The following is a 27,553-nucleotide window of genomic DNA, read 5'->3' on the forward strand; positions in this document are numbered from 1 at the left end:
GCTTTTAATGACACTTTTTTTTTTTGGTCATTTATTTTTCCCAGCCCCTCCCCCCTGCATCAGGAGGAAGAACAAAGGGCTCCAAAAGAAACAGCTCCGACAACACAGAAATAATCCTCCTATCCCTACCCAGTAAGAAGTTTGCCCTGCTTGGTCTGCATTGCCCATTGCTTCTCGGGGCCAAGGCCCACTGAGAGGAGAGGCTGCCTGGGTAGGCTGTGGCTACGGGCTGGGGAGAGGGGCCTGGCGCCGGAGGTAAGGAAAGCAGGGTACTCTGTGCATGGAGTTAGCACTAATCTGGTCCATCCCCAGAATAGCGCTATCAGTCAGATCTCGGACATATTTGTCATGGCTGCCCTCCTGTTCAGAAGTCATCCCCGTGGGCCCACTCTCTCTTCACTGCTGGGCAGGAAGGGGAGAAATCCCTTTGATCTGCAGACCGGTAGCAGAAGAAGCATGGCATTTCATGGACCTGCTCCTGCCCCTCCACCCGAGCGAGTATTTGGACAGCAATGCTCACAAAGCCCCTTGGCCACACTTGCTTTAGAACATCCAGACTCAAGAGAGAGCTTGTCCTGGAAGAAAGCAGAAGTGGGACAGCCACTCCTTTACACTAAGGAATTCTAGATCCCACTGCAGAGGAAAGAATGCCAGCACTCAGGTGTGAGCAGATAGCCAGGGCAGAGGACAGAGGGGATAGAGGCGAACTAACAGCCATCCCAGCAGACAGCTGGCCTTCCGAGGACAGGCACCCCTCACCCCCGCGGGCTTCTGGGCTTCATCCCCAACTCCACACCCCGAGTCAAACACACTTGCCTGGGAAAGGATCAGCTAACGTTTGCGATATGGCCATAGTTTAAAAAGTAAGACAGGTAGCTCTCAGGAGACTGTGCCTGTTTTCTGCTTATCCTCCTTCAGAAAGGAAAGTTTTTGAGTCACGTAATTCTGAACAGAGAATGTATGTTTTTAAAAAATATATCAGCTTCCCTGTAGTATAGTATACTTTGATGTATTAAAATACAGCTCGCCCCACTCAAATTACTGCCTCGGTGCCTAATGCTGTAAAATTAAACTATTCCTCGTTGATATTTTATTAAGCTCCGCCAGCATTTCAGACACAGACATCTCACAGAGCTTCGGGCCATATGTTTTATATGCTGTCAGAGTGAACTCTGACTTCAGTCCGTAAAGGCCCCTTCCCCCATGTCTTTATATAGTGAAGCATTTTCAAAAACTTTGCTACGAGTTACTCCCATACTGTGGGCTCTTGGGAGTAACTGTCTCTGGTCATGTGGGTGTGAATGCCTAAAAAGATGCAAAAAGCCCCGAAAGGTTGTTTTATGAAATGGTCTTATTACCTGGATATCACTTTTACATTCTTCTGGACTCGATATAATTGTTTTTCCACCATCTTTTGGGGTGGGGTTTGGGTTTTTTTTTTTTTTTTTTTTTCGGTGGAACTTTTCTGAAACCCGCATGTAAAAGGGTCCACATTATGCATGATGGGCTTCCCTCTCCAGCAAGCAGCCAAAGGTATCTGTATGTTTTCATTTTGAGAAATAAATGGATATAGCCATAAATGCTGATCCTCTTAACAAGACTAACTTTGTCATTTAATAAGGGAGATTATTTCATAGATTTAAAACCAGTTAACACATTTAAAACTTGATAAGACGAGGCAATCCTGGTATGTTTCCTGTTCTCCAGTGATTAAAGCAAATCGAACGCTGGACTTGGGGAGGTTTTCCATGGTACGAGTAATGCCGTGAATGTTTCTCCTGGTAATGCAATTAGGAAATATTGGCCCCAGTTAATGTAACTTAAACAAAACATGTTGTCCTCGTCAAACTTGTTCAAGTTGTTAAACAGGCAAAGCCTTGTCCAAAAAGTTAAAAAACAGGGGCATATAGTGTTTCCATGGAAACTCTGTTAAAATACTGATTTGTGGATATGATCATAATCAGTCCCATAATCTAATATGACTGAATTAAATGAAAAAGAATCTCAGTTATGAAGTAAGCCCCCTGTGTAAGAGTATTCTTACACATGCAGAAAACATATGGATCCTGATGGACACTATTTTCAAACTACTTATTGGCGCAGGGATAGAGCTTTAGGAATCCAGCTTAGTCTGTCGGGATTTCCCCCCCCCCATTCATTGTTCATCGTTTTTCAAATGCTGGGATTATGTGGGTGAGCAATATGTAAAGTCTTGATGACATTTGGATTTTTCAATATGCATCCTTGCTCCCCGTATTGTTTTCATTGTCTTTTCTGACAGATGACCCATCATGTTTAACGGTTTGTAGGACATTACAAGATTACATTTTATTAAGGCAATAATTTCTTCCTGCTAATGGGACTGTGATAGAATCCTAACTATGCAGTTTCACATGAATGTCTTTGTCCTCTAGAGGAAAGGGCACCTAGCCAGAGGCTGGGGTGAGTGTCCCTCGGACATGGACAGTGGCTTTAAGGACATGTACTGGCCTCTGGCCACCTCGTGCTCTGCTAGATTTGCACCTGTCCAGACTGTAGCAAAAATGGAAACTGCTCCCCATGGCTAACCTTCAGCCTGGTGGAATGGCAAAGACAGCTGTCTTTCAGCAAGCCAGCTTGATTTATTTGGAAATTGTTCCACCCAGAGAACATCACAGGTGGTATTTGTGGGATCAATTTCCTTCTTGCAAAAATATGTCCTCAGTCATGTACAAACTTCAAATAAGTTTGACCGTGTGATTGTCAGTGAGAGCTGGCGATCATCAGTACCTTAGCCCTGGCATCCCAGAACATCTGTAGAAAGACTTAAGTGACAGAGCAGTGGCAGGTGAATAATGTACTCCTGCCCAGGTATGTTTGTGCAACTCCGAGGTTCCCCAGGCTTAGGGCATGGGTCCCGAAGGTCACACCATGTGTGAAACTCGCCTTCTGGACAGAAACATGCTAAGAGTCAGAACCCAAAGATAATGACATGACTCACAGAGCAGGGACAGACTTGTCCCCACATTCTCCCATCCACCTTCCGAGAATAAGTAAAGAGAGGAATAGATTCACACCTGAGTCTGGAGCCAGGAGCTTGAGTCTTCTGAATATTTGATCCCTTTAAGACTTTACTTTCTATTTCCAATTAACTTGGTTTTATAACAAACCAAGATGAACAGTTTGAAAAAATTAAATAGTACTAAAAAAAAAAAAAAAAAGCTTACAAAGAAAAGTTCACAAAGTGCTCGCACCTGACCTGCCGCTCCCCTCCACTCCCAGCCCCAGCCCCACTTCCTAGAGGAAACATTTTCCGCTGTTCTTTGCATCACTCTTTTCCACTAACCTGTTGAGATGACTATGTTTTATTTAGTTTCAGACATTGCTTATTCACTTCCTTGAATATGTACTTCAAATGTGAACTTTCTACACCAACTTTTTTCTTGCAGTCTCTCTGTTCCACCTCTATAGCCCTGTACCTATTTCAAAGTTTGTGACTAATTATTCAATAGATGGTGATTGCATTATGAGGACCCTACATGTGTAATCCCTACTGTGTTCAATAATATGCCACTGTGTGTTTCCTTGTGTTTCCCCCCCACCCCCGGAACAGAAGAAACCTCTAGGTTCTTCTATTTGCTTCATTTTTCCTTCTACCCATCATGACTTTATCCTCATGTTTCACCAGGTATCTAAAAACACCTATTATTACGTTCTCTAAATAGGCGGTATTTCTGGAGAGCCCCGGCTCCTGGACGCTCCGCCACTCTTGCTCTCAGGGCCTGTGGGGCGGACAGACTCCTGGCTTCCTCTCACACATTCCTCTGGTTCAGCCCTCCCCTCAGGCACATGCCTTTTCCTGACTTAATTCCTCATTTTTCTCACATTCTCTAGTAGTTTTCTAAGAAAAGGAGATAAACCTTCTGTCCTTGTAGCTGTGAAAATGTCTTAATTCCTCTCCCACACATAATAATCATTTAGCTGGACACAGCATTCTGGCTGGAGATCATTTTGCCTCAGAACTGTGAGTACATTCCTCCATTTTCTTTTGATTTCTGGCATTGTTAAAAAGTCTAATGCCTTTGGAATTCCAGCTTCACACAATCACGGTCCAGAAGCTTTCCGAATGTGTTTTTGTCTCTGGTGTTCTGAAACTCTTTTATAAAAAAAAAATTTCTTTGTCAGTTGTTTACATAACTAGAGACCTGGGTGCATCCAGCCTCCCACTGTTCGCTGTGTGCTGACTCCTCTCCCTCTGCACGGAATCTCCTGTGCATGTGCTGTGACCTCCGCTCCCCAGTCCTGTCTCCCTGTCTCCCTCCCCCATTCCCTCTGGTAATTAGTAATTTTTCCAGGGTCTAAAAATTTTTTTGCTGTGCTTTGCCAGTTTTTTTTTTTTTTTTGGTTATTTATATTCCACAAATGAGTGAAAACATCCTATAACTTTTTTTTTCACATTCTGACTTATTTCATTTAGCACAATCACCTGAGAGCCATCCATTTTGTCCCAAATGGCAATGGTTCATCTTTTTAATAACTGAGTAGTATTCCATTGAGTATATATCCCACAATTTCTTTATTCGGTTGTCTGTCATTAGGCATTTAGGTTAATTCCATGACTTGGTTATTGTGAATAATGCTGCTATGAACAAAGCAGTTTCATATAGTGGAAATTTCATATTCTTTTTTTTAAAAAGATTTATTTATTTTTATACAAGAGCTGGGGTACAGGCCAGAGGTGCAGGAGGGTGAGAGGATTCACCAGAGATAGAGCAGGGAACAGAACAGGCAGACTGATGAAGAAGTACACTGCTGAGAGGCGCAGTGGTCAAGACAGGAGAGGTCTGCCGCATCATGTGGGATTCTCGCCAGCCGGCCGGGATCGAACCCACACTGCTGAGGCTGCTGACAGCTTCACAGCACGGTACTCAACCCACTGTGCCACAGGGGAGGCCCGGAAATTTTATATTCTTTTGGTTAAATACATATCAGAGGTCTGCTGTGCCATGTGGGTCAGCTCCCTGGCCAGATATAGAACTCATGCCACAGTGGCTGGCTTGATAGTGCTGAGACTTTAACCCCTGCGCCACCAGGGAGGTCTGTCTTGCCCATTTTTTGATTGGGTTGTTTTGCTTGTTTATTGTTGAGTTGAGTTCTTCATGTATTTTGGAAGTTAACCCCTTGTCCAGTATGTGGTATATAAAGATCTTCTCCTAGTCCAAATTATTTCTACTTCTTAAATTCATTTGTTTATTTTGATTCTTTAAACTTAAATTTCCAAGAGTTCTTTTTTTATAGCAGGCTGTTCTTATTGCAAAAACACAAAACCTTCTTTGCTTTCCCTGAAAATATCAGTTACAGTTAAAGTTATTTTTCTTGCTGTCTGTGTTGCTAACTCTAAATTATTTATTTTTCTGTTAGTTTGTTTCTTATTTTTCATGTTGAAGACTCTGACAAGCCTGTGTGACCTAAAATATTATTTAAAAGGCATGCACTAAAATGATGATTACAAATCTCACCACAAATGGGGAATCAATGGAGATCCCAATGAGGGTGTGGGGAAAATATTAATGACTCTAAGACTTGCTCAGGAGAAAGTAAATCTGGTTGTCAGCATCCAGGAACAGGGCAGAAGAAGTCTAGGGGCAGCAGGGAATCTCATCCGAGATAATACAAGTTTTCATTCTCCCAGTTCAGCTTCTCATCCTTACTTCATCTGGATACTGGCATTTTCTGGGCATTATTCAGTAGAGGCTTGACCTTGAAGGTGGCCAAGATGGGCCACTTGTCCCTGTCCCCAGATGCAATCTCTTATTTGATCCCTCTCTCTCTGTACTAAGTTCAGGCATGTGTCTCTCTTTCTCCCAGGAGTCTGTGAACATCTGTGGAACACGGACAGTGTCTTACAGGTGTAGCAGAGAACGGGGTCTTGGAAGCAGCCTGTTCCATCTATTAGCACATTGGCCTGGGACAAATTACTTAACAGTGTCACTCAGTCTTAGACTAGCCCAGTGAAATCTCAAGCTTGTGCTCAGTCATTCCCTCCCTTCAAGCACAGTATAAAATGCTTCCCCCTCATTACTCCATTAGATGTCTACAGCCACTTTCCCCTTTTCTCAAGATGACAGGTGTCCTGGTGCACTCTGAAGATGTGGGGAATCAGACAGAGATCAACAGGGCTTGCACATATGGATGGTTAGTCCTGAGCAGTCAATGGGCAATGCAACAAAGCTGGGGGAGGCCAAGGTACCATCAGGGTGGTGGGTCATCCTTTTTATCAGAAGGAAAGAGGGGCCTGACCCCCTTCTCCAGTTCCTGCTCCTCACAGGCCTTCTTTACCACTCCTATTCCTCCATCTCTTTCTAGAAGGCAGAAAAATTTTTACCCTGCCTCATTATCACACTTGCTTAATTCCAAGGTACCATAAATAGAAGGGGGAGCTCTAAAGAAATAAAAAGCAATACATATTGATGCACAAGTTCTGAAAGCCTCTCAAACTTCCACTTCAGGGTCTCAGGTCAAATGTTCCTTCCCTTCATCTTGCTTTTCCCTGTGAATGCTTCCCCTCCAACTGCAGGCTGCATATTTAAAGCCATTTCTCCCACAGCTGCCAGGAGTTGACTTAGTGACCCCATCCACACTCCCTTCTCTTCATGTACATGTCCTTCAGATCACTCACTGAGGTCACTGGTGTGAAATATCGGTGTACTGTAAGGATTCTAAGGCCTAGAAGTCCTGGGCTGTGCCAGTCATGTCCTTCATTCTGTCCCCTGGCACAGAAGACACTCAGTCAGTAGTTGTTGAATGAAGAGAGGTATAGAAAGAATAAGAAAGTGAAAAACAGAGCCAGTGTGATTGAGCCATTGACAATAGGAAAGAAGATGAAGCTTCTTAGTAATAATACTTTCCATGGGGGCCTCCCTGGTGGCGCAAGGGGTTAAGCACCATGCTAGGAAGCAATCCACAGCCTCTGCAGCACAAGTTCCATCCCTGGCCAGCCAGGGAGCAACCCATATGGTGAAACAGACCTCTCCTGTCTTGCCCACTGCTCCCCTCATCAGTGTATTTCAGTCAGTCTGCCTGTTCTGTACCCTACTCTGTCTCTGGTGAATCCTCTCACCCCTGCATCTCTGTCCTGTACCCCAGTTCTTGTATGCATAAATATATAAATCTTTAAAAATAAATAATCCTTTCGTGCCTCCCCCATGGCACAGTGGTTGAGCGCTGGGCTACGAAGCTGCCTGCAGCCTCTGCAGCACCGGTTTGATCCCTGGCTGCCAGCGAGGGTCCCACATGGCGAGCAGACCTCTCCTGCTGCACCCTCTGCTCCCCTCAGCAGTGTACTTCATCAGTCTGCCTGTTCTGCTCCCCGCTCTGGTGCTGGTGAATTCTCTTACCCTCCAGCGCTTCTGACTGTACCCAGTGCTTATATAAATAAATAAATAAATCTTTAAAAAAAATAATCCTTTCCATGGATAAGAAAACTTTAAAGTTTCATTAAGCAAAGAAAAACAGCAGGTTCACCTGCACCAATGCTTTGTCCCAGAATATCAGATAATGACAAGGGCCACCTACCTTCTTCATGGGACCTGGTTCCAGACCTAAAAGGAGCAAGCGTTCTCCCCAACAGTGGGAAAGCATGTTGCGCTTCTCTTCTTCACTGAATGTAAAGAATCCAGTCCTTTCTTAAACACTTGAACAAAGGAGGACATAAAAGGTAAGAAATGCAACTTTGGAAGCAGATGCGGTTTGTAAAAAATCCCTGGGACCATCTAGTCCCCAATTAAGATTACTCTTAAGGCACAGAGCTCTAGTAGGAATGATCTTTAGCTGTAATTGTAATACTCTGTTGATAAAATAGTTAAGCATTGTGAAAAATTAATCTGCCATGACCATAGTGCATTTAAGATGATTAGAGTTACCTGGAGAGCCTTAGGCAGGGAATCGGTAGCTCTTTGCTGTTGCCTGCTTAAGCAGCAACGATTTAAGGGGGATTTCAAGGTTTTGTTGATGAGAGCGAGAGAAAAAAAGTGAGCTAGTGAGATAGTTTCAAGGGGACTTTGTGGATCTTTATTCTTGGGAGAGGGCAGTAAATCACAGACTCTGGGAGGCAGAATGGTCATCGTTAATCCCTTCTGGAACCCCATAGAAAGAGTGATATCCCATTCTCACCCACCTGCACTTTCCTCTGGTTGTCTTATGGAGAGGTTGAGATAGGAAAACTTCTACTGGGAAAGCTTAGGTGTAGTGTGAGCCACACCTCCGGTGGCCTGAGAGCCCATCAAGCTGAGTCTACCTCTCGCTCTCTCAACTCATAACTGCCACAGTAAAACTTGCAAGGTCCTTGATAATTATCAATGGGAAGATTACTGCTGAAAGGGGCAGCCATGCCCTTCATTGGTATTGCCCTGTTCATTCTCCACAGTGGTTACTGAGAGCACTTACAGGACCTACGGGTGTCCACCTGGGCTGGCAAAAGCTAACATGTTTCCTGCCAAACTTCTACCATGAGCACCATTGTGGTTATACTGACTTGGCACCTGTGAACAATGGCTATGGTTGTCCAGGAAGCAGACTAGATAGGTGAGGAGGCTCCTTGGGAAGGAGAACTAAGATCCACTGGTGATATTTGACATGAAGTCAGGAAGGGCTGCATGCATGAGCCAGACTTGCCCTCCATGCCAGTGCTGTCATCAGCGTTTGTATTTGCCTGTCAATGTGCAGGTGTGTATGTGAAGAGAAATTGTCCATCTCCTATAAAGGGAGTCCCCAGCCTAGACTACACTTGCATTTGTCATGATGCTGTCCACTGCAAGTATGGAAAACAAAACTCAAAAGGACTTAAGCAGAATTAGTAAATTAATTATTTGATTGGTTGGGATTGGTAGAAATTCATTTTATGGTAACTAGAAAGCCCAAAATTATATCTAGCTTCAGGTGCAGTTGGGGCCAGGGCTCAATTGGAGCCTCCAGAGTTCTCAGGTTCTTATTTTACTTATCTTTGTGTCCCCCCTATTCTCAAGCAGACCCTCTTCGTGCAGTGCCAGCATTCATCTGACCAGCTTGGCAGACTCAATGGAAAGAAGCCTCCTCTTTCCTGGAAGTTTCAGTTCAAAGTCCTAGGGCTGGTTCTCATTGGCAAAGCTTAGGTCGGCGCCCATCACTATGGCAGAGGAGGGGTAGATGCATTCCTCTGCCCACAGGGTGGGGGACTGAACCTACACAAACCACATGGACTGAAATTGGAGGCAGGAGAGTTCCCTAAAAGAAATGGTATGGGTGTGGGTAAGGGGAGTGGGGATTTGCTACCCAATAGAAGGGGGCATGCATGCCCAGCTGGCAAAAGCAACCACTGTCTGTTATTCCAGCCCAGCTGGAGTTAGATTCAGTCTAGGCTGTCTCTGAATCATCTCGAACAAGCGGCTTACTCCCTTGGACCTCCAGTAACTCATTCATGTAATAAGTAGGTTCAATTCAATGGTCCACCTCCCCATCCCCACTCAAAATGTGTGCAAATCTGCCATCTTCGTGGCAGTCAGAGACAGCACTGGCAACCAGGCCCATCAGCCACAATTTCAACAAATAGATTGCATTTTTATTTCAGGCCTAATTGTATCGCACGGCAGCAAAAGGCAGCTTGAAATATCTCCGAACATTGTTGATCAAGGTCACAGCAAAATTCAGAACTAGTTTTGCAGGGACACACTCTGCAGAAATGACTGTGGCCTCTGCCGCAGACAGATACAGCCTGCTGGATCCTAGATGGCAGATTGTTTTTCGCCTGTGGTTCTCCTCGAAACAGGGCCCTCGCCAAACCCATCTGGTGTACTGTACTCTGGATCGAAGTAATTATTTTTATGAGGTATTATTCATGTCTAGTCTACCTGAGGGCCACCCCAAATAATGCTTCTTTAGCTATTAAAGGCTTTATCAGGCATGCATAGTCTCTAGTAGTTTCCTTTAGGGGAAAAGAAAAAGATTCTTCTTGAAGTTTACCACCTCCAGCGGCAATTTGCTGCCCATTTCAGGGCCACGTTGAGTGGTTGGCACCTGAAAAAAGGGCAGTCTTTTTCTTTTAAGTGCAGCCGGAAAAATGGGAGTCATAAGTGAAAGTAGGGAACCGGGAGAACTATTTCCACGGGGCCAAGGTAGCTTTCTTGTTTTGTTGTGAACTGGCAAACTTCAACATGCTCAAGCAATGTTTTGTCAAATTTCTTAAATGCTGAATGTGGCACTGGTCCAAATGAATGTAGATGTTATTTTAGTGCTGGGAGAGATTTATTTTAATGTACAGATGCAGCCACTACAAAGGCCCCTTTTAATCTACCGGGGGCACTGTTTCTTGCTCTTTTACTCCCTGCAACCCCACTCCTCATTCGAGGGAACGGCTATATACTGTGAAATTGCAGAGCGTTCTCTCCTTCCCATTTCATCTCCCAAGGCAGTACCGTAAGTGCTGACAATAATTATAATTAAGACGCTTTGTCTAAGAAAAAGCAGCATGCAGTGCTCCGTGGCCTTCCCCAGCATGCCTGGGACGCAGAGATGATGCCGGGTGATAGAAGGCAATGCAGGGACAGCAGAGGGACTTGCCCAGCTCCAGACTCGGATTCGGGTAGAGCAGGCCCAAGGAGAAGTGCCGCCTTATCGAGGGCCTTGGCTCTCTAAGCACAAAAGAGCTGTTCCTCTGCTGCTCGCTTCTGAGATGGGAAATCCATCAGCTGAGCTGAGCCTCAGATACCAATATCTTGCACCTTGATTGAAGCCAAAATAAACGGGAAGGGAAGCACAGAGGAAGCAACGGCGACATGTGAGGTTTGGCCCGGCCAAATCTGTGCTTTCAAGGCAAGGCGAGGGGAGGGGAAGGGAACCATGGACAAAATGGGGGGTGCGTGGGGAGAAAAGGGGGAATAATCACAAGATTCAGTTGTGGAGGGGAGACTGAAATCAGGTCAGCCCAGGTCAGTCCTAGCCCTCCAAGGCCCACTTTTTATGTTGTCCTCCAAATGAAATATATAGAAAATACAACCTATTTCCCTGCATGCTTCCCCTACCCCCATTCTATAGATTGTTCCAACTATAATATCAGGAAATAAAAGAAGAACAGTTTATAGTAGAATAATAGATATTTTAGTATGTACATGTTTGGGCACAACCACAACAGGAGACAGAGTAGCCAGGAGCTGGCACTTCACTTACGTGCAAAGGAATCCACATAAATGCAAGGCAACAGTTGCTGCATGGGTGTCCTGACCACAGACCATGCCTCCTTGGTGATGGGAGTCTGTGAAATCTTCAAACTGCAGGCAAAGCACACTCATCGCTCTCTTTCACAGGACTGTCATTACATTTCTAGAAAAGTCCATATGCAAGACATACTCTGAAATTAGATGTAAATCAGAATTCAGTTCTAAGCTATAGATCCAGGCAGATACCAGGCAGAGCAATTGAAGCAGTGAAGGTAGGGGAATTTTCCTTTGTGGGGAGGCTGCCCCCTGAATTCATCGTAGGTCTTCCCATTTCTGCAACAGTCAAACTACAAACTTCCACAACAGCCCCCTAGGGGGTGGTGCAGGCCTGCTGAGAACCACAGGCAAAGGGAAGCAGGCTTCTGAGTTGTGGGCTCCAAACCCAGCCCCACTGAGTCCTAGCAACTGTGTGGCCCTGGCTAAGTCACTTAACTGCCTGCATCTTAGGTTTCAAATGGAGAGACCATCCTCTCCCTTAATAAGACTGGGGAATGGTCAGTGGGATAATGTAAGTCGAGTTCCAGCCCGTAGCCTGCCCTGTGTTCTCTGTTATTGGGACCAGCTCCTGCAGCTGCGTGCTGTGGGCCAGCTCTTCTTAATGTCACCAAGGATGTGATCACTGTATCCTGCAGTGGCCCCATGGGCACAGGTTTCTTTTGGGCCTGTTTTGTTTCCCAGGAGCCTCCCTCCTATTTTCTTCCTTCAGAGAGAGGCAGCAAGCAGGAGGGCCTTGAAGCTTTGCAAGGTGCCCTGAGCATCTTAGGTCTTTTTGGCCTCCAGGGAACTGATCAGTTCACAGAAGTTGGAAAGAGGAAAAAATAAAACATAAAGGAAAATATTTGAGAAAATATGTAGATCTTCCCAATGTCATATTAGGCAGAAGATGTTAGTCTTTTCTATAGTGATAGGTTCATTAAATATTCATTTTAAGTAATTTTAGGTGATTCGTTTTGATTCATCCCCTTTAGATTTTTTTTTTCTACTTCTACTTTGAAATCAGAAAAATCAGGGTTCAAATCCTAGTTCCCCCAGAGTCCTCCCAGTTTCCAAATTAGAAACATATCATGAGTCCTCTCCCTTGGTCACTTAGAAATCTGTGTCCTCCACTGTAAAATAGAGGTGATGATGACAATATCTAACTGTGAGGATAGTAAATCCTCAAATCTTGTTATCAAATCTTTGAATTTTACAAACTCTCAGTGGGGTTGCAAATGTTCTGAGTAGTTGCCATTGCACCAGGTACAGCTTTCTTGCCTTTGAGCAAACAGAAAAAGAAGAAGCACTTCGCAGTGACTTGAAGGGACATTGGAATTTATAAGGCATCCAGGCAGGCAAAAGACATGAATTTGGGACCTCTGATAGAAGACCCTTAGCTCCTAAGCAGTGCATCAATCCAAGAAAAGCTGTATGGAGAGTGAGCTCAGGAAAATAAAACAAGATATGTGTTGTTTATGTAATACACGTATTTAAGTTACCTACCTATTGCTGTGTGTGTCAGGTGACATTCACTGAACTTTCCTTACATGCCTGGCACTGTGCTAGGCTCATGACATGCATTAGCTCAGGTTAGTGTCATGGCCTTACTTAAGGTGTGCACAGCTCCTGTTCTGATATGCAGCTGAGGAGATTGACTTGGAAGGCACACTGCTGTGTAGCAGACAGACAGAGAGACCCAAGTTTGTTTGACATTTTCCACCTGGGCAGAAGTATAAGGAAACTGACACAGATGGCAATGAAACAATTGTGAGACCTGCTAGCATAGCAGGTCTGGTTTCTGCAAGGTCTTCGGGTTCCCAGGAGTAGCAGGACTGGAAAAGGGTGAGCACTTGTGTCTTGCTGCTTTCCAGGTCATCCTGCTTACCTGAGAGAGAAGGGTGTGTTGTGGAGCTCTCCCTCTGCTCTCTCTGCTCCCTCTGTGCTGGGATCCCCGCCTGATGTTGGGTTTGGACCCAGGTGAGAGCAGGAAGGCAAATACCTGTAGTGACATCCTGGTGTAGGGGGCCACCAGTACCTTGGGTGCCCTGATAGTTCCTCCCTTCTCCAATCAGATCATCTCTCCTTGCAGTTTTCAAGGTATTGGAGACAGGGTGGAGAGAAGAGGAACTGGCCCAGGCAGTTCCAAAATCTTCCCTCTAGCCCTGAGAGTCCCTGAAGCCTCAGTTTTTGAGACTCAAAAATCCAGAATTTGCTCCTTTGTTCTCCAAGTTTTGCCCTCTCTTCCCTAAGGCCTAAGCATAGATGCTTCAGCTGAGGGAATGGAGAAGAGCCAGGGGGTGCCAGGAAACTCTGGGTAGAAGAATGTTAGTAACAACTGTGCTTTAAACTGTTACCCTCAAAGACCACGGGTGAAGCTACTAATTAACTCTCTAGTGCCTGGAATACTGTACATTTGCTTATACATTCATTCATTCATTCATTCATTCCATTTTTATTGAAAGCTTACTGGTCACCAAAGAATCTTTAGGGAATGAATAAAGGTCTGAGTTGAGGGACACTGAGACAGGCCTGTTTACCACGGAGGCCTCTGTCTACAGAGAGGGCCCTGGTATGTGAATCCTTTTGAGAACGATTCCGACTTTCCCGCCAAATCAGAAGTGTCTACTCTATTCTACAGCCCACCCTCCCCTCCCCGGGACAGCCCATTCTGAAAGCACATTCAGGAACCCACACTAAAGACTCAGGTGTTGCCAAGCACGTGTGTGGGAGCAATTACTCAATGACAGAAGATGCCTTTTCCATCCTCAGCATCTGCCTGATTAAATTATGGGGCAAAACTGGTATCCTTCACTCCAAAGCTGGTTCCCAAATATTCCAAGCTCCTAAGATTCCATGAGGTTGGAGAGAAAAAGCACTTGATTACTCCAAAATGCTGTCTGAAAATGCCTCTCATTAATGCTTCCCCATTCCTTTCTCCCTCTCGGCTCATAATCACCTTGAGTGCAGCTGTTCTGGGAGGATCTGCCTTGGGCCAGGTCTACTATAGCAGGACACATCTGTCACCCAGGTGTTTGACTTTGGAATGAGTATCTAGATGGCCAGAGGGATCCAGACCCAGTGGCATGCTGGATTTGCCTCTCCAAGCCGCCTTGCTCCACGAGCACACTCATAAGCACTGATTTACCTTTAGCTGTTCCTGGTGTAGTTTGCCTCCCATGTTAAATGAAATGGACAATCTGGATAAAGACCTATAGTCTACTTGACCCGCCATTAAGAGGGCAATTGTATGTGTGACCAGATTTATCACTGGGCTCTGTTTAAACCCCCTTGTTAGATCCTGGCTTTTAAACACTAGGGAAGTTTAGCTTCCCCATTTGCATTGACAGAACAGATCATCTTGGAGTTCTCCAGTTCTCCAAGTTCACTTCCAGCTTGAGATGTGCATGTGGTCTAAAGTGGTCTCCCCACCACCCTCTTCACTTGGTCACTTAGGTCTCATGGACTCTTCTTACTCATCCTACAGATCCTGCCTCTTTAGGGAATACTTCTCTCACTTTACCTCCAGATGAGACCATGGGTTCTCAGCATCACCTTAAGGAAATAGCCCAGTCACCTACCAAATCAATCAATATCCAGAAAAGACAGAACTAGTTTGAATGTTCTGATAATTGGTTCACATATTCTGACTTAAGTGGGGAATGATGTGTGCCTTGTTCTTAAACTTCTACATTTCTTCTGATAGAAAAATCATGGAGAGCATGTCAAGATTCACAGTCATGGAAACCTCTTTGCTGTCACCCTATAAGGTGAAAATAAGGGTGATGTTCACTGTCTACAGGGAGATCTCAGAACTGTAACTTAACTTCTCTGATCCTTAGTCTGCTGTGAAGTGTGTCTGGAGGTACTATTGATTGTTCACAGTGTTGTGGTAGTTGCTCATAAAGTATTAATGCTTCTAGCAGGTCAGAATGAAACACCATAGGTAGTACATTATATAATGTAATGCCAAATACTGGAAAGTACTTTGAAGAAAAGTAAAGCAGTTATACTGCTGACAAGACCATATAGCCTGTAAATTAAGCAAAGTGAGCTTTATTCCCTAGTGACTGCAGGGAGGGGAACATACTCTGACAGTCTTTGTGGCTTCTAGAAAGGGGGCGTTAGGAAGAACCCACTCCGGTTATGGAGGCTGGGGGGATCTTTCAGTGTGCATATCCGATTAGAAGGGGGCTACTTTAAGATTGCTGAACCTCTTGAGTCAATTGTTGTTTGATATAAGTGAGCAGTTTCCTTCGTTGAGACATGCATGTCCTTATCGGTCTGTTGTTTAGGTAAATTGGTTTGAGGATGTCAAGTACGTTATAAAGTATTTTTACTTCTTTACAGTCTTATCTTTCTGGCAAGTATTTTCTGCAACAAATAGTAAAGTCATGAAAATCATGTTGCTGGACATTTCCCATCCTGCTATTCAGCTGCAGGATACACGCTGTCTCAGTGTTCTCAGGGCTAATGCATGCAACAGGTCACTGCCTGGATGAGTGGTGTGACCTTCGTGTGGGGTTGCCAGATTCAGCAAACCAGAACTATTTTATCTGCCAGCTCTGTTGTAGTGCTATGAATTTTTCAATGAATTGTCTGTCTATAGAACAAAACTAGATCTTCAGCTTCTCCTGAAGCATCAGAATAACTCACAGTGTTGAGACCATATTCCCATGAGGCTCCAGCTGAGCTGAACTGAGTTGCTCCCTTTGTACCAGCCACAGGGAGTCTTCAGCTCACGGCAGATCTCGATCTTCTGGCGGATCTGAGTCTAGGAGCTCTGGGATGGACTCAAGCTCTCTTGAATGAGCTGAGTGTTCTTGGACAAGTTCCTTTCCTTCTCTGTACCCACATGGGTATATTTAATACTCTGCATTAAATGTACTCACAAACATCCAGCTCAGAGGTGTTTGGCAAATATACATGGCAATTCTGTTATAGGCTTTGAAATGTTTGGAAATCTGACCCCTGATTTTATTATAATCTCTTTGGTAACTTATTAAGTAGTGACCTTATAAGAAATGATTAACCAGGGAGCTATAATTTGGAAGCTTATAACTTTCTTAATGGATATTGACTTTATACCCCTGATCACTGATCAAAATACAATGAAACCCAAAGCTTAAATGTTTTATACTGAAAGGTTGAAAGGATGGGAATTGACACACACACACACACACAAAATGTATTGGCTTGAAAACTATTGAAAAGATATTATTTGATGAGTTTTGTGAACATCAAATGAAATGACAAACTGTTCAATGCCAGCTCCAGTGGCCTTCGAAAACCGAGGGAATATAGGTTTCTCCACGTTAAGTCTGGAAAAATGCTTCCAGATTACCTCAGGGGCCAAAAGAAAATTATTATTCCATTCCACAACACTGCTAATTCTTTTCACCATTGATTCTGTCAAGCAATTAGAACCCAAATGGAGGAAACATTCATAATTGTCATTTGTTATACTTGACCAAAGGTGACTGCTCCCGAGAAGCTCTGACAGGATCAAAAAAAGAGTAATTACCACAAAAACGTGTAGGCAAAAGGGTCAGACCTTCCTACACACATTCTCAGAAGCCAGTCACAGACGGGGTGGGCATGGTTCCAGATTAAAATAGACCTCCACAACTATGAATCTTCAAAGAAAATCTTCTGCTATCACATTGTCAATCGAGTGATAATGTGATTCCTGTTTCCCCTCCCTCCCTCTCACCACAGATATATATCATGTAGCTCTTTGTTATTTAAAAGTATGTATAAGAAGGATTGCCCCCACCCTCCCAATACCACAGGGAATACTTCAGAAGTGAAATATGCAATCAGTTAGGGGGTTATATTTTAAATACCTCCTCCCCTTTTATCATTGTGTTTCTTCTCTTGGCGTAGGCTAAAGTATGAGGTGTGTCTGCTGTTGTGAGAATGTTTTTTTCCCCCTAATTTCTGAAATAATACCATACCCTGGAGATTAATGTTCAGGCTTTAGCAAGACTATATTCAACGAATATTGCTTTGATCTAAGTATTTTTCAAAGGTTTTTGCTGATCGTTCTCCCTCCCTGATAATCTTTTAAGAAAGCCTTTGGACTTGCAGTCTGACACCCGGGGGGATGTGAGTACAGCTGCCTTTCCTTCCCCCTCATCTTCTCAAGGATACTCTGTTCTCAGTTTTGCCCAAATTAGTCCCAGGATTTCAGTTTGTCTGTTTTGTCCAACATTCCATCATGCAATTCATTAAAATCTTCACATGAAATATTTAACAGATGAGTTATGTCATAATTCACATTACAGTTTTAAATTGTTATTCATGTGGTAAGTCACTTATTCTGGACATTAGTGGACCTCTGGAATGGGCTTGCATTTGAGGTAAGGAAGGTTAGAGTTCTTTTCGTCAACACTCCAGAACAGTGGCCCCTTCCAAACCCCTGGTTAATCATGAAATATTCCAAAAAAGTGACAATCAGAGTCATTGTTAGTTCTACTTGCAATTAGCTATTTTGAAAACAAACAGAAGAAAACATTTAAACAAATGTGACTTGGCTAACAGCTATCACAGTTGACCGTTAATTAAGGCAAGTTGGAATCCAAATGTGCCAGGCCTTGTTACTATCAGAATTTGCAATCACTGCCTTTGTGCACAAAGGAAGGAAAATGCAGGGGTTCTGCCAAGGGGGGCTGAGGACAGGGCAGGGGTTTTAGCCCAGCCATGTCACAGTAATCACAACCCTGCTTAAGAAGCATGACAAGGAAGGAACTGGTGTCCTTGATGAGATAGCATATGACCAGCACTTATTGTAGAACTGGGGTTTCAAGAAACCTGTTCTACTCCCACATAAGGAAATTTGTGAGAGATCTTTGGCAGGTATTTTATTATTAATCTATTACAGTTTTATCTAATGAAGATACAGTTGTCTACATATTCCTACCCATGAGTTGGAATCTATCAGAAGAAAACACTGGTCTGTGGCCAAACCAGCTCAGGGCAGTGCTGGGGTCTGGTTCTCAGCCTGTTGACTGTAAGGAAGGACTGTCTGCGGCTGCAGCAGCGGCCAGGAAATTGGGAAGCTTTGCAGCCAGGTAGCCTGGCTGATGAGCACACAGAGCTGACAGTGTCAGCATCAGAGACACTAACCCTCCTGGATTCTGTCTGCTGACCTGAGTGTACATAAGTGATCATAATTCCATGAGGGGGAGTGACAAGGTTTGAATGGTAGAGCATACCTTTTATTAACCCTGAAGGGAAAAAAAAATCCATTCTGAGAATCATCCAGCTGAAAGAGAATCAGTAACTTTCATTTTCCGCTTCATTTTGCTTGTGCTCACACAATCTTCTTTTTCCTTCTTTGGTATAGTAAAATTCTACAGTGTTTACCCACCAATACTACACCCTAAAGTGAGCCATGGACAGTAAGGATTATTGTGCATGAATTCTCTGCTCAGTCACAATATAGACATAAAAGCTGTCCTTGGTGGTGAAATACAAGAATAAAAGAGCAAACTCCAGAAGCAAATTATAACATGAATGCTGGCAACACTAGCCTTTAGAATGTTCTAATACACATAATTTTATTGTACATCACTTATGTCCTAGTCCTGTGCAGGAGCTAGGAGCCACTGTGATTATAGAGACAGAGAGGTGAAGTGACATTCCCCGGGGCACCCAGCAGCAGATAGAAACAGGCTTTACAACCAGTTCTTCTGGTAAAAATTTCTCTGGCTGTAATCCATTGATGGTGGCGAGACTGTGTCTGTCTCTGGACGAGCCCTCTGTGTGTATGTGGGTGTACTGCACGTCTGGAGGACTGGGCACATGGAAGTAGGGGTGTTTGTGTGAGCTTGCGTGCCAGGCATGGTGAGCACTCTTTTACAAACCGGATTTGTGCTCCTAGGGGTATGTTGCAAGCTGAGGCCAAGCCCACAGAAAATTATTTCTAAATGAATACAATATGAAAAAGTTATTTTATTTCTAATTTTACATGTAACATTGTTCTTTGGCGAGTCTTGGATTACACTTGAATGCATGTCTATTAACCTGATATGAGATGCATGCATGATTTCATCTTGAATGCATTTGAATATAATAGCACTGGAAATGTAATTTGTATTCTCAAATTTTATAAAGCAAAATAAATAAATCTTGGGGGTGGTAGCCACATTGAGCATATTGCATTGATTTCTTTAGGTTTCTCTTAAACTAATTACCAACTTCCCCTTGCAAATCCAGATCTTCTCACACCAGAAGTCTTATCAGATCTAAATCCTCTGTACCTAAATCATCCTCATTTTTTCTACCTCCAGGGAATGGGTAACATGGACAGGTCTATGGAGAACTTTCCCTTTGATCCTGAGGCAGTGCTTAGAGTCCATTCTCCTGGTAACTCCTCTGTGATCACTGATCGCTATCCAATAGAACGATGGAAGTGTTCTAAGTCTGTAAGGTCTAGTACAGTAGCCACTAGCCCCGTGTGACTACTGAGCACTTGATATGTGACAAGTACAGCTAAAGAACTGAATTACTGATTTTATTTCATTTCAATTTTAAATAGCTTCATGTAGCTAGTGGCCAATTTGGACAGCACAGGACAAGAGCATGTGAGGTCAGCTGCCTGTCCCTGTATTCGAATGCACTGATCTTTAAACCTACTAAACATAGAGCTTCCATATGACCCAGCAATTCCACTCCTAGGTATTTACCCAAAGGACACAGAAACATCAATTCCAAAGAACACCTGCACCCCTATGTTTATAGCAGCACTGTTTACAATAGCTAAGCTTTGGAAACAACCCAAATGCCCAAAAATAGATGACTGGATCAAGAAGATGTGGTACATATATACCATGGAATATTACTCAGCATTCAAAAAAGATAAACACATGCAATTTGCTGCAACATGGATGGCGCTGGAAGGGATCATGCTCAGCGAAATAAGCCAAAAAGAAAAAGAAAAATACCGGATGGTCTCACTCATAGCAGGAATCTAGAAAACTTAAATAATGGACCAGGAAAATGAAAAACTATAAGAAAGTGAAAATCAAAATCAACAAAAAACTATGAACCAGAGACACTTTTAGGGGGGCGGGGGCGGGAGGGGAGGGATTGGGGTCAGAATGGGGGGCGGCAATTGTATGGGGAATATAACAATAAAATTTATAAAAAAAAAAAAAAAAAAAAAAAAAAAGATTCTATGAATCAAATGGTCTGTATGTCTGGTGCTTAGACAATGCCCTGTGCTCGTCTCCGTGTCTCCGTCAGTTCTGGTGGGTGCTAAAGTGGGACCCTCTCTTCAGAGGTTTGATTGCCAGCCTCAGTCTCCATCCCTGGCTGCTATGTTCCTCCTGTCTTTATCTTAGTACCTCCACCACCTAACACATAATTGGTTTCTGATAAACATGGAAGAAAGGTAGAAAAGAAGGAAGTTAGAGAGTTAGGGTAAGGGGAGGTCTGGAAGGAAGACTCTTCAAACAAGGTCTGTGATCTGTGTGACAGAGTTGGACATCTGCCCTCAGGCCTTCTTGGAGTATTGAGGTGACTTATAAGAACAGTGACCTGAACAAGTGAAACCAAAAGAAATGTCAGTGTTCCAAATGGTTAAATATTTTGTGCAAAAAGTCTCTGGGGCTCTCAGGATAGCAGTACTCTTAATTTTGCTCATCTGCTGGTTTCCCAAGACCACCCTGGTCCCTTGGGGTCACTGTCCTAGGAGCCTATGCCAATATTGGTTTGTTGGGAAGGAGACCAAGGGATATATTTTCTTTTCTGGGATACTGCTCCTGGGAGGTGAGAATATGCCTCTGATTCTGTTATGGAGAAGGGACACCATCTCCAGCCTTGTGATGAAGGTACCTGGGAGGGAGCTTGGTGCGCTTCTCATTAGATGGAAGAGAGGAGAGCCGAGAACTCCAGGAGAAGTTGATGATTTTCTGGACTGTCTAAAAAATTTTAACCCCCAGTAATGGTATTTTTATTTTCTGCATTCTCTTTGGGACTTAGATTTCACTAAAGCATTCTCTGTCCTTGTTTTTCTTATTAAATTAGCAAGATTGACTTGAGTCAGAATATACTGTTATGGCTTGAAATGTTGTTGAAAGAACAAAATAGATGGGCGTGGCCAATATCTCAGGTTCCAGTTGGGGTATATGGGGATGGGGAAAGAGAGTGAAACTTACTAAAATAATAATGATTTTTTTTTTCTGACAGAACTTGAAAAGGGGGGGGAACTATGTGGAGCAAAAACAAAGGTATCAAGCAAAAGAAAGCTGAGTTTCCATTTGTGGAAGCTCATATTTGTTTTTCTGCATAGAGCTACTCATAGGATGCTCATAGTTTTTTATTATTTTTTTCATGGGAAGGCATTTTTATTGTGTTTGTGTGTCTATAAATGTTCATATTTAAAAGATAATTTTCATATTTAAAAGTTGATTAGCTGAATGCACCAAATAACCAAGGCTACCTAATGCATCTCATTCTCATCTTCCACTGTCCAGGCTATTTTTCTAGTGCCTCCTCTGCAAGGCTTCCATAGTAGGCTTTCTATAATATAGATATAACCCTGCATTTCTCTGCTTACAGATCTTAAATAGCTGTTTAGACCCTAAAATAAGTGTCAGCAAACGTTTACTACAAAAGGGCCAAATCAGTAAGTATGTTAGACTTCATGGCCATTTGATCTCTGTTGCAACTACTCAGCTCTCCCATGTGCCATAGACAGTATGTGAACAAATGAGAGTGGCTGTGTTCCAATAAAAGTTTCTTTGTAAAGATGCTGAATTTGGCCCTTGCTCCAACCCCTGATATACAAGATACTCTTGGGGTGCATTAACCCAACACTCAAGACCTTCTGCTCTTTGCCCTCAGCCTGCACATCAAAGTCCTTCACTCCATTTTTTTTTAAGCCTCAGAAGACACATGGTTCTTTAAAAGGTTCTCTCTTTCACCTGTGTAGTTTGGATCTCTTCTTTGGATGTGGATTGTCATTTCCCCTCTATTCTTACTTCACCTGTGAGTCCATTCTACTTGCCTTACCTTACACAAGACTCTAGGCCAAATCTGATGCAACCTCTGTTCTCTGTTTGAGCCCTTGTTGTCATTTTTACTACATGCTACTCCCCAGCTGGATGCTGAGGGGGCATGTGCTCCCATTCCCCTCTGTACCCTGCCTAGAGAGGGTCACTGAACAAATGGTCATGAAGTTGACCCACCAGTGGACTTGCGAGTCTCTTAGTTACAGATTTGTACATTGACATGTAGGTAAAAATGCCGGCACCCAGATGTGTTATGGCAGCCAGGGGCCAGAGCTGCAGAAGGGGGCCTGAGGGTGGCCAGCAAAAATACAGCCAGGTGAGAACTGAGCAGACACACTGCAGTCGGGACCGTCTGGGAGCCCTTTGGTATGGCCCTCATGGCCCAGACAGGGAAGTGCGCAAGGAGCGAGGGAAGCAGTGTCTACTTTAGGGCATCAGGACCAGGGAAAGGATGCAGCCTGCTGGAGGGAGATCAGAGAGAAGCGGCCTGCGTGATTAATGGGATGGAGGGACTGACTCATGGGGAAAGATTAAAGCACTCTGAGGAGCTGGGGTACAGACTGAGAGGGGCAGATGATAGCAGGCTGCAAATATGTGAGATGGATAAACACCCAGGAGGGAACAGCTAGCTTCATTTGGGAGTGACGATGGGGGGCTCCCTCTGAGAATGGGAGGGATGCTCAGAAAAGACTTGGGTCTCTGATGAAGGAGCTCAGTAGAAGGTTCGGGGACCAGGCAGCCATGTCTGTCAGAATTAGAAATACCACGAAAGGTCACCGTGGGGTGATTCATTCAGAGAACCCTCTGATTTTATCCTGGGTTGTCTTGAAGTCTTTCTCTCTGACAGCCATCCTGAGGAGGCTGGCCAGAGAGCCACCAGGAAGGGAGCAGCTGAGGGAGAGAAGAGGATAAGAGATAAATTCACGTTTCCACCATCCTCTCTAATATTGTGACAGGGTGTCACAACAACTGTAAGGCTCTCTGCTCTGTAGTCAGTTTTCTGCCACCCCTGCCTGTCTTTTTTTTATTTTATTTATTTATTTATTTATTTTTTTGTGGGACCCTCGCCGGTGGCCGGGGATCGAACTGGCACTGCAGAGGCTGTGGGCAGCCTCGCAACACAGCGCTCAATCACTGCGCCACCAGGGGAGGCCCCCTGCCTGTCTTTTGTAGAACCAGAGATACTTGTTCCAAACCCCTTCTCAGGCACAGGGCAGGCTGTCGCCTCTACCTTCTGTGCATCTGAGCATGACACAGTCTGTACCCTGGTCCACAGCTCCCTGGAGTTGGCTCACCCCCAACAGGGATATGACCCATTGGATATTTAGGAAGACAAGATCTATTTAAAACTGTGTATACAGCCCTCAGCCTCCAAAATCAGCTTCCTTCAGGTAGTTTCTCAAGTTTTCTCTGGGGTTAGGAATGGCAGTTGGGGTTCTAGGCTGATCCAGTCACAGTGGGTCCTCCATGGCCAGTGTGCTACAGGCGGTAGATTAGTTGTGCTCACCCTGCCTTGCAGACTTCAGTCACATGGGCACTTTTTAAACACACCTCTGCCCTAGTCCCCACTCCAGGGAATTCTGAGCTGAGTGCTTTGGCGTGTAGGGGAGGGCACCCAGACCTGAGTATATTTTCTTGAAGTTCCCCAGGTGGTTCTGATGTGTTGAAAACTGCCATCGAAGAATCCTTTATTTGGGTGTGATTAGAATTCATATTGATGTTACTCCTTTATCTTTTCCTGTAACTGCTGACTATAACGTCACCTGAAAGAATTTTCTAAAAGGGAAGCTTTTACAGATGGATCACCTATGGTCTCAGCACCTTTCTGGACCCAGGCAAGAATCCAGTGTGGAGCTAGAACAGGTTCCTGCCCTGGAGGAGCTCATAGCCCAGGGGGGCAGAGATACCTTGGGCACAGATGAATGAACCCAGAGTGCTGAAATAGCACACTGCAGAGACTTCCTGCTCTGCACACTGCAGCATCTTAGCTCTCTCCTGTCCTGGAGTCTGACATTTCCAGTCAAAAGACAGAGGATGTGTCTTCAGATACCCGCCCCCTCAGCTAGTCTTTTCTCTCAGGGCTTGCTTCAATCCTTTGTTTAGGAGATAGAGATGCATTTGAGAGTTATGAAAGTCACAGCCCGAGATCTTTGTGAATCTCCAAGTTCCTGACACAGGAGTGATTACCCAAGTGAGAGTCAGACATGGTGACATGAGAGATTTTAAGAACAATGAATGATTTTTTTTTTCTTTTTGCAGTGTGTATTTCTGTTGATGGGTATTATCACTTAGGTTGACAGTACTGTAGGTACGTAAGTAAAAGAAAAACTGTAGAAAGATAAATAGTAATACTGGTGGTCTGCAAATATGGCCCAAAGAGGGGAAGTTGTGTATATACTGAAGTTTGTGGAAGTATACTGGGGGATGGGGGGCTGGTGGGGGTGAAGAGGTGAGTCCAGTGTTTCCTGTATAGAGTCCTTCTGATTCTTCTACAATTTTCTCACCATCTGATAAGCTTTGTGCTCTCACTCGAACACTTCCTGAAATGGTTCTAAAAGTTGTTGCTTTGGCTTCATGGAGGGCACACTATGTTCTTTTCATGTCATAGTTCTGAAGTTCCACCAAATCCCACTTCACAGAGTTTCAAGTCAGTCTCTCAGCCTCTCCCGTGGCTGTATTTTCCTCCACTAAAACTATCATTCACCTTGGACTTAAGGAGCTTTTCACATTCAAACATAGACTTGTATCATTCCACAAGAGTAAGTAGGGAGCAGAGAGCACTGAGATGTGGACACTGGGGGAGCAGTTAAGCTAAGTCACCTCACAGCAAGTTACTCATCTCCAATACCAGCTTCACAACAAGCATTTTTTAACTTTCATACCGCAAAAACATATGCACAGGATGCTTTTTGATGTAAAATTTCATACAGTAATAACAGAAACAGGAACTCTGAAGATCAGTCGTCTTCCAAGTCTTCTTTTTTCTTCCATTCCTATTTTCAGCTTGTGTTGGAAGGAGGGTGATCTCAAGTGTATGAATTTCAGAAACACACAAGGAACATGTCTTCTAAGAGCCACCTGTGCTTGTGCTCAGTGTGTTCTTGGTTAAGTTCTCTGAGTACAGATAACCTTGAGAATCCCTCACCTGAAAGGTGAATGTCTTAGTTGTCTGCTTCTCTATAAATTTGTTTTTTTTAAGTGTTCTTATGTGATATGCTTGCATCAGCTTCTTACCATGATAGATACTTTTCAATGATAATCTTAAATAATTACGGAAAGGGATCTCTAATACCTTGTTTTATTTATAATTTGTCCCAGCTGTAGGCATTCAGATGAAACTTGAATTTTTCCAAAGGAAGTTCTGGACTGCCAGCAGACAGGTAAGCTATAATCAGCATATTGAAGCATTAGCGACACTGTTATTATACAGGTGTTCACATTTGGGTACCTGGAGCCTAAAAGTTCCAGTTTTCTGATGAGTGTCTGTGAAGTGGGTTGCTGGCTGCTCTCATCACCTTTTGTTTCACTGTAAAATCAAAGTCTGTCAGCATCTTCCACACCATGTGCTGGGCAAAGCAGAGAATTTGCTTCTGCAAATGATTTGAATTGTGAGATCAAGATAATGACTTTCCAAAGAAGAAGTTTTTCTTTTACATATTGGGGATTTCTATGAAATTTCCATAGTGATTTTGTTCTCATCTTGTGATGCCTGATTATTTATTTGAGAATCTCTTTGTTTATACTTTTGAAGGCCTTTGCGCAACTAGATTTCACTAAGCTTGCATCTGCCATCTTTGGCCAGAGGGCTTTGCTGTACTTCTCAACCCTGGAGGATCTGGAAACATTCCTTCCTAGCCTTATGCTCCCCATGCTAAATTATCTCCGTGGGATTTGTTTAGTAATTCAGCAGAAATGGACACTAAGTTACTTCTACCTGCCCAATTCTAAATGTTGGAATGGTTTATCATTTCTTACATGAAGATACTTTAGGAAACTCTATTCCAAGAACACGGAAAGGAGTCTTTAAAAAGTCCCTGTGGATTAATTCATTTAAAATTGAATAGCTATACTTATATTTCTTGTTACTCAAAGACTTGAGATATTAAAAATATAGTGATATTGAATAACAATGTAAATTAAAATGAAAAAGAGCCAGGTCCCCCCCAATTGTCTTTTTTTAAGTTTTATTGATTTGCCCCTAGATTCAACATCTATCGTTTGGGGAATATGTCACACCTCCACGTGTGCGTGCCTTGCTCACCCTCCACCAGAGCTCCAATAACTATTGTCTATATTGCTCTTTGGAGTTGGGAATGGTCCAGAGGGGCAGGCCAGGCTCATCTTGGAGCACTGCCTTTGGAAGGAATTGGGGTTTGGATCCAAGCTTGTCTGTAGCTGAGTGGCCTCCTCCCAGGTTCTGCAACATCCAAGTAACAGGTTTCGTTTCCATTTGCTTCTCCTCTTCTCCCCCAACACAGTGCGCCTCTCTGGATGGCAAATGCTCCATCAGCTGCGATGATGAGGTAAGAGGCCTCCTGCCTTGTTGCTGCCCTGGCCAAGAGGAGGTGGCAGATAGCAGTTTCTCCCTGAGGGAAGCAACCCCTCCGCACAAGCAAGCTGCCAGGCTGCTGGGACCCAGTCTCCCCTGGCAGAGAACAAGGACATGCACTTGCTCTTTTTTCTTCCCTTCCCCCACATCAGACAGTTAATGAGAGCTGGAGAAATGTGCTTTGAATGAACAGCACTATTGGAATTGGGCATTTTAGAGGACATTATACAAATGCCTGTATTTGAAGCTTGCATTACCATTCTTAAAGATTTTTGCCCGTGTGATTTCTTTCCATCCTTCTAACAACCCAGTAAAATGGATACAAATGATTGTCCTGTAAAATGGATATGACTGTGTGTCCTGTTTTGCAGATAAGAAAACTGAGGGTCAGAGAAATTGTCTTGCTTTGTGTAGTACATGAACCCGAGGAATCTAGGAGTTGAAAACTCAGAATTTTTCATTCTATCATAGTGCTTTCCTCCTCCAACTCCCCCTCCCTCCTCTCCTCTCCTCCACCCTTCACCCTCCATCTTTCTCCCTCCATCTCTCTCCCTCTCCCTCTGGAATTTTAACTCCACACATGAGCAATAGAAAAAATGTCCCGGGCCTCCCCAGGTGGCGCAGCGGTTGATCGCTGGACTGCAAAGCTGCCCGCAGCCTCTGCAGCGCCTGTTCGATCCCCGGCCACCGGCGAGGGTCCCACATGGCGCGACAGACCTCTCCTGCCGCCCGCTGCTCCCCTCAGCAGTGTACTTTGTCAGTCTGCCTGTTCTTTTCCCCGCTCT

At 44.0% G+C, this 27,553-nt stretch overlaps 1 protein-coding gene across 1 annotated transcript in view; it reads left to right on the forward strand.

Annotated features, from left to right (window-relative positions):
- CACNA2D3 (calcium voltage-gated channel auxiliary subunit alpha2delta 3) overlaps nt 1-27,553 on the forward strand; it is an 807,400-nt gene that overhangs the window by 697,084 nt on the left and 82,763 nt on the right. Inside the window, 2 exon segments of the mRNA XM_054694676.1 lie at nt 25,538-25,599; nt 26,698-26,742. Coding sequence (XP_054550651.1) covers nt 25,538-25,599; nt 26,698-26,742 — 107 coding nt within the window.

Source organism: Talpa occidentalis, unplaced genomic scaffold (assembly GCF_014898055.3).
Source record: "Talpa occidentalis isolate TD23 unplaced genomic scaffold, MPIMG_talOcc4v2.1 talOcc4.10, whole genome shotgun sequence".
Taxonomy (NCBI): Eukaryota; Metazoa; Chordata; class Mammalia; order Eulipotyphla; family Talpidae; genus Talpa; species Talpa occidentalis.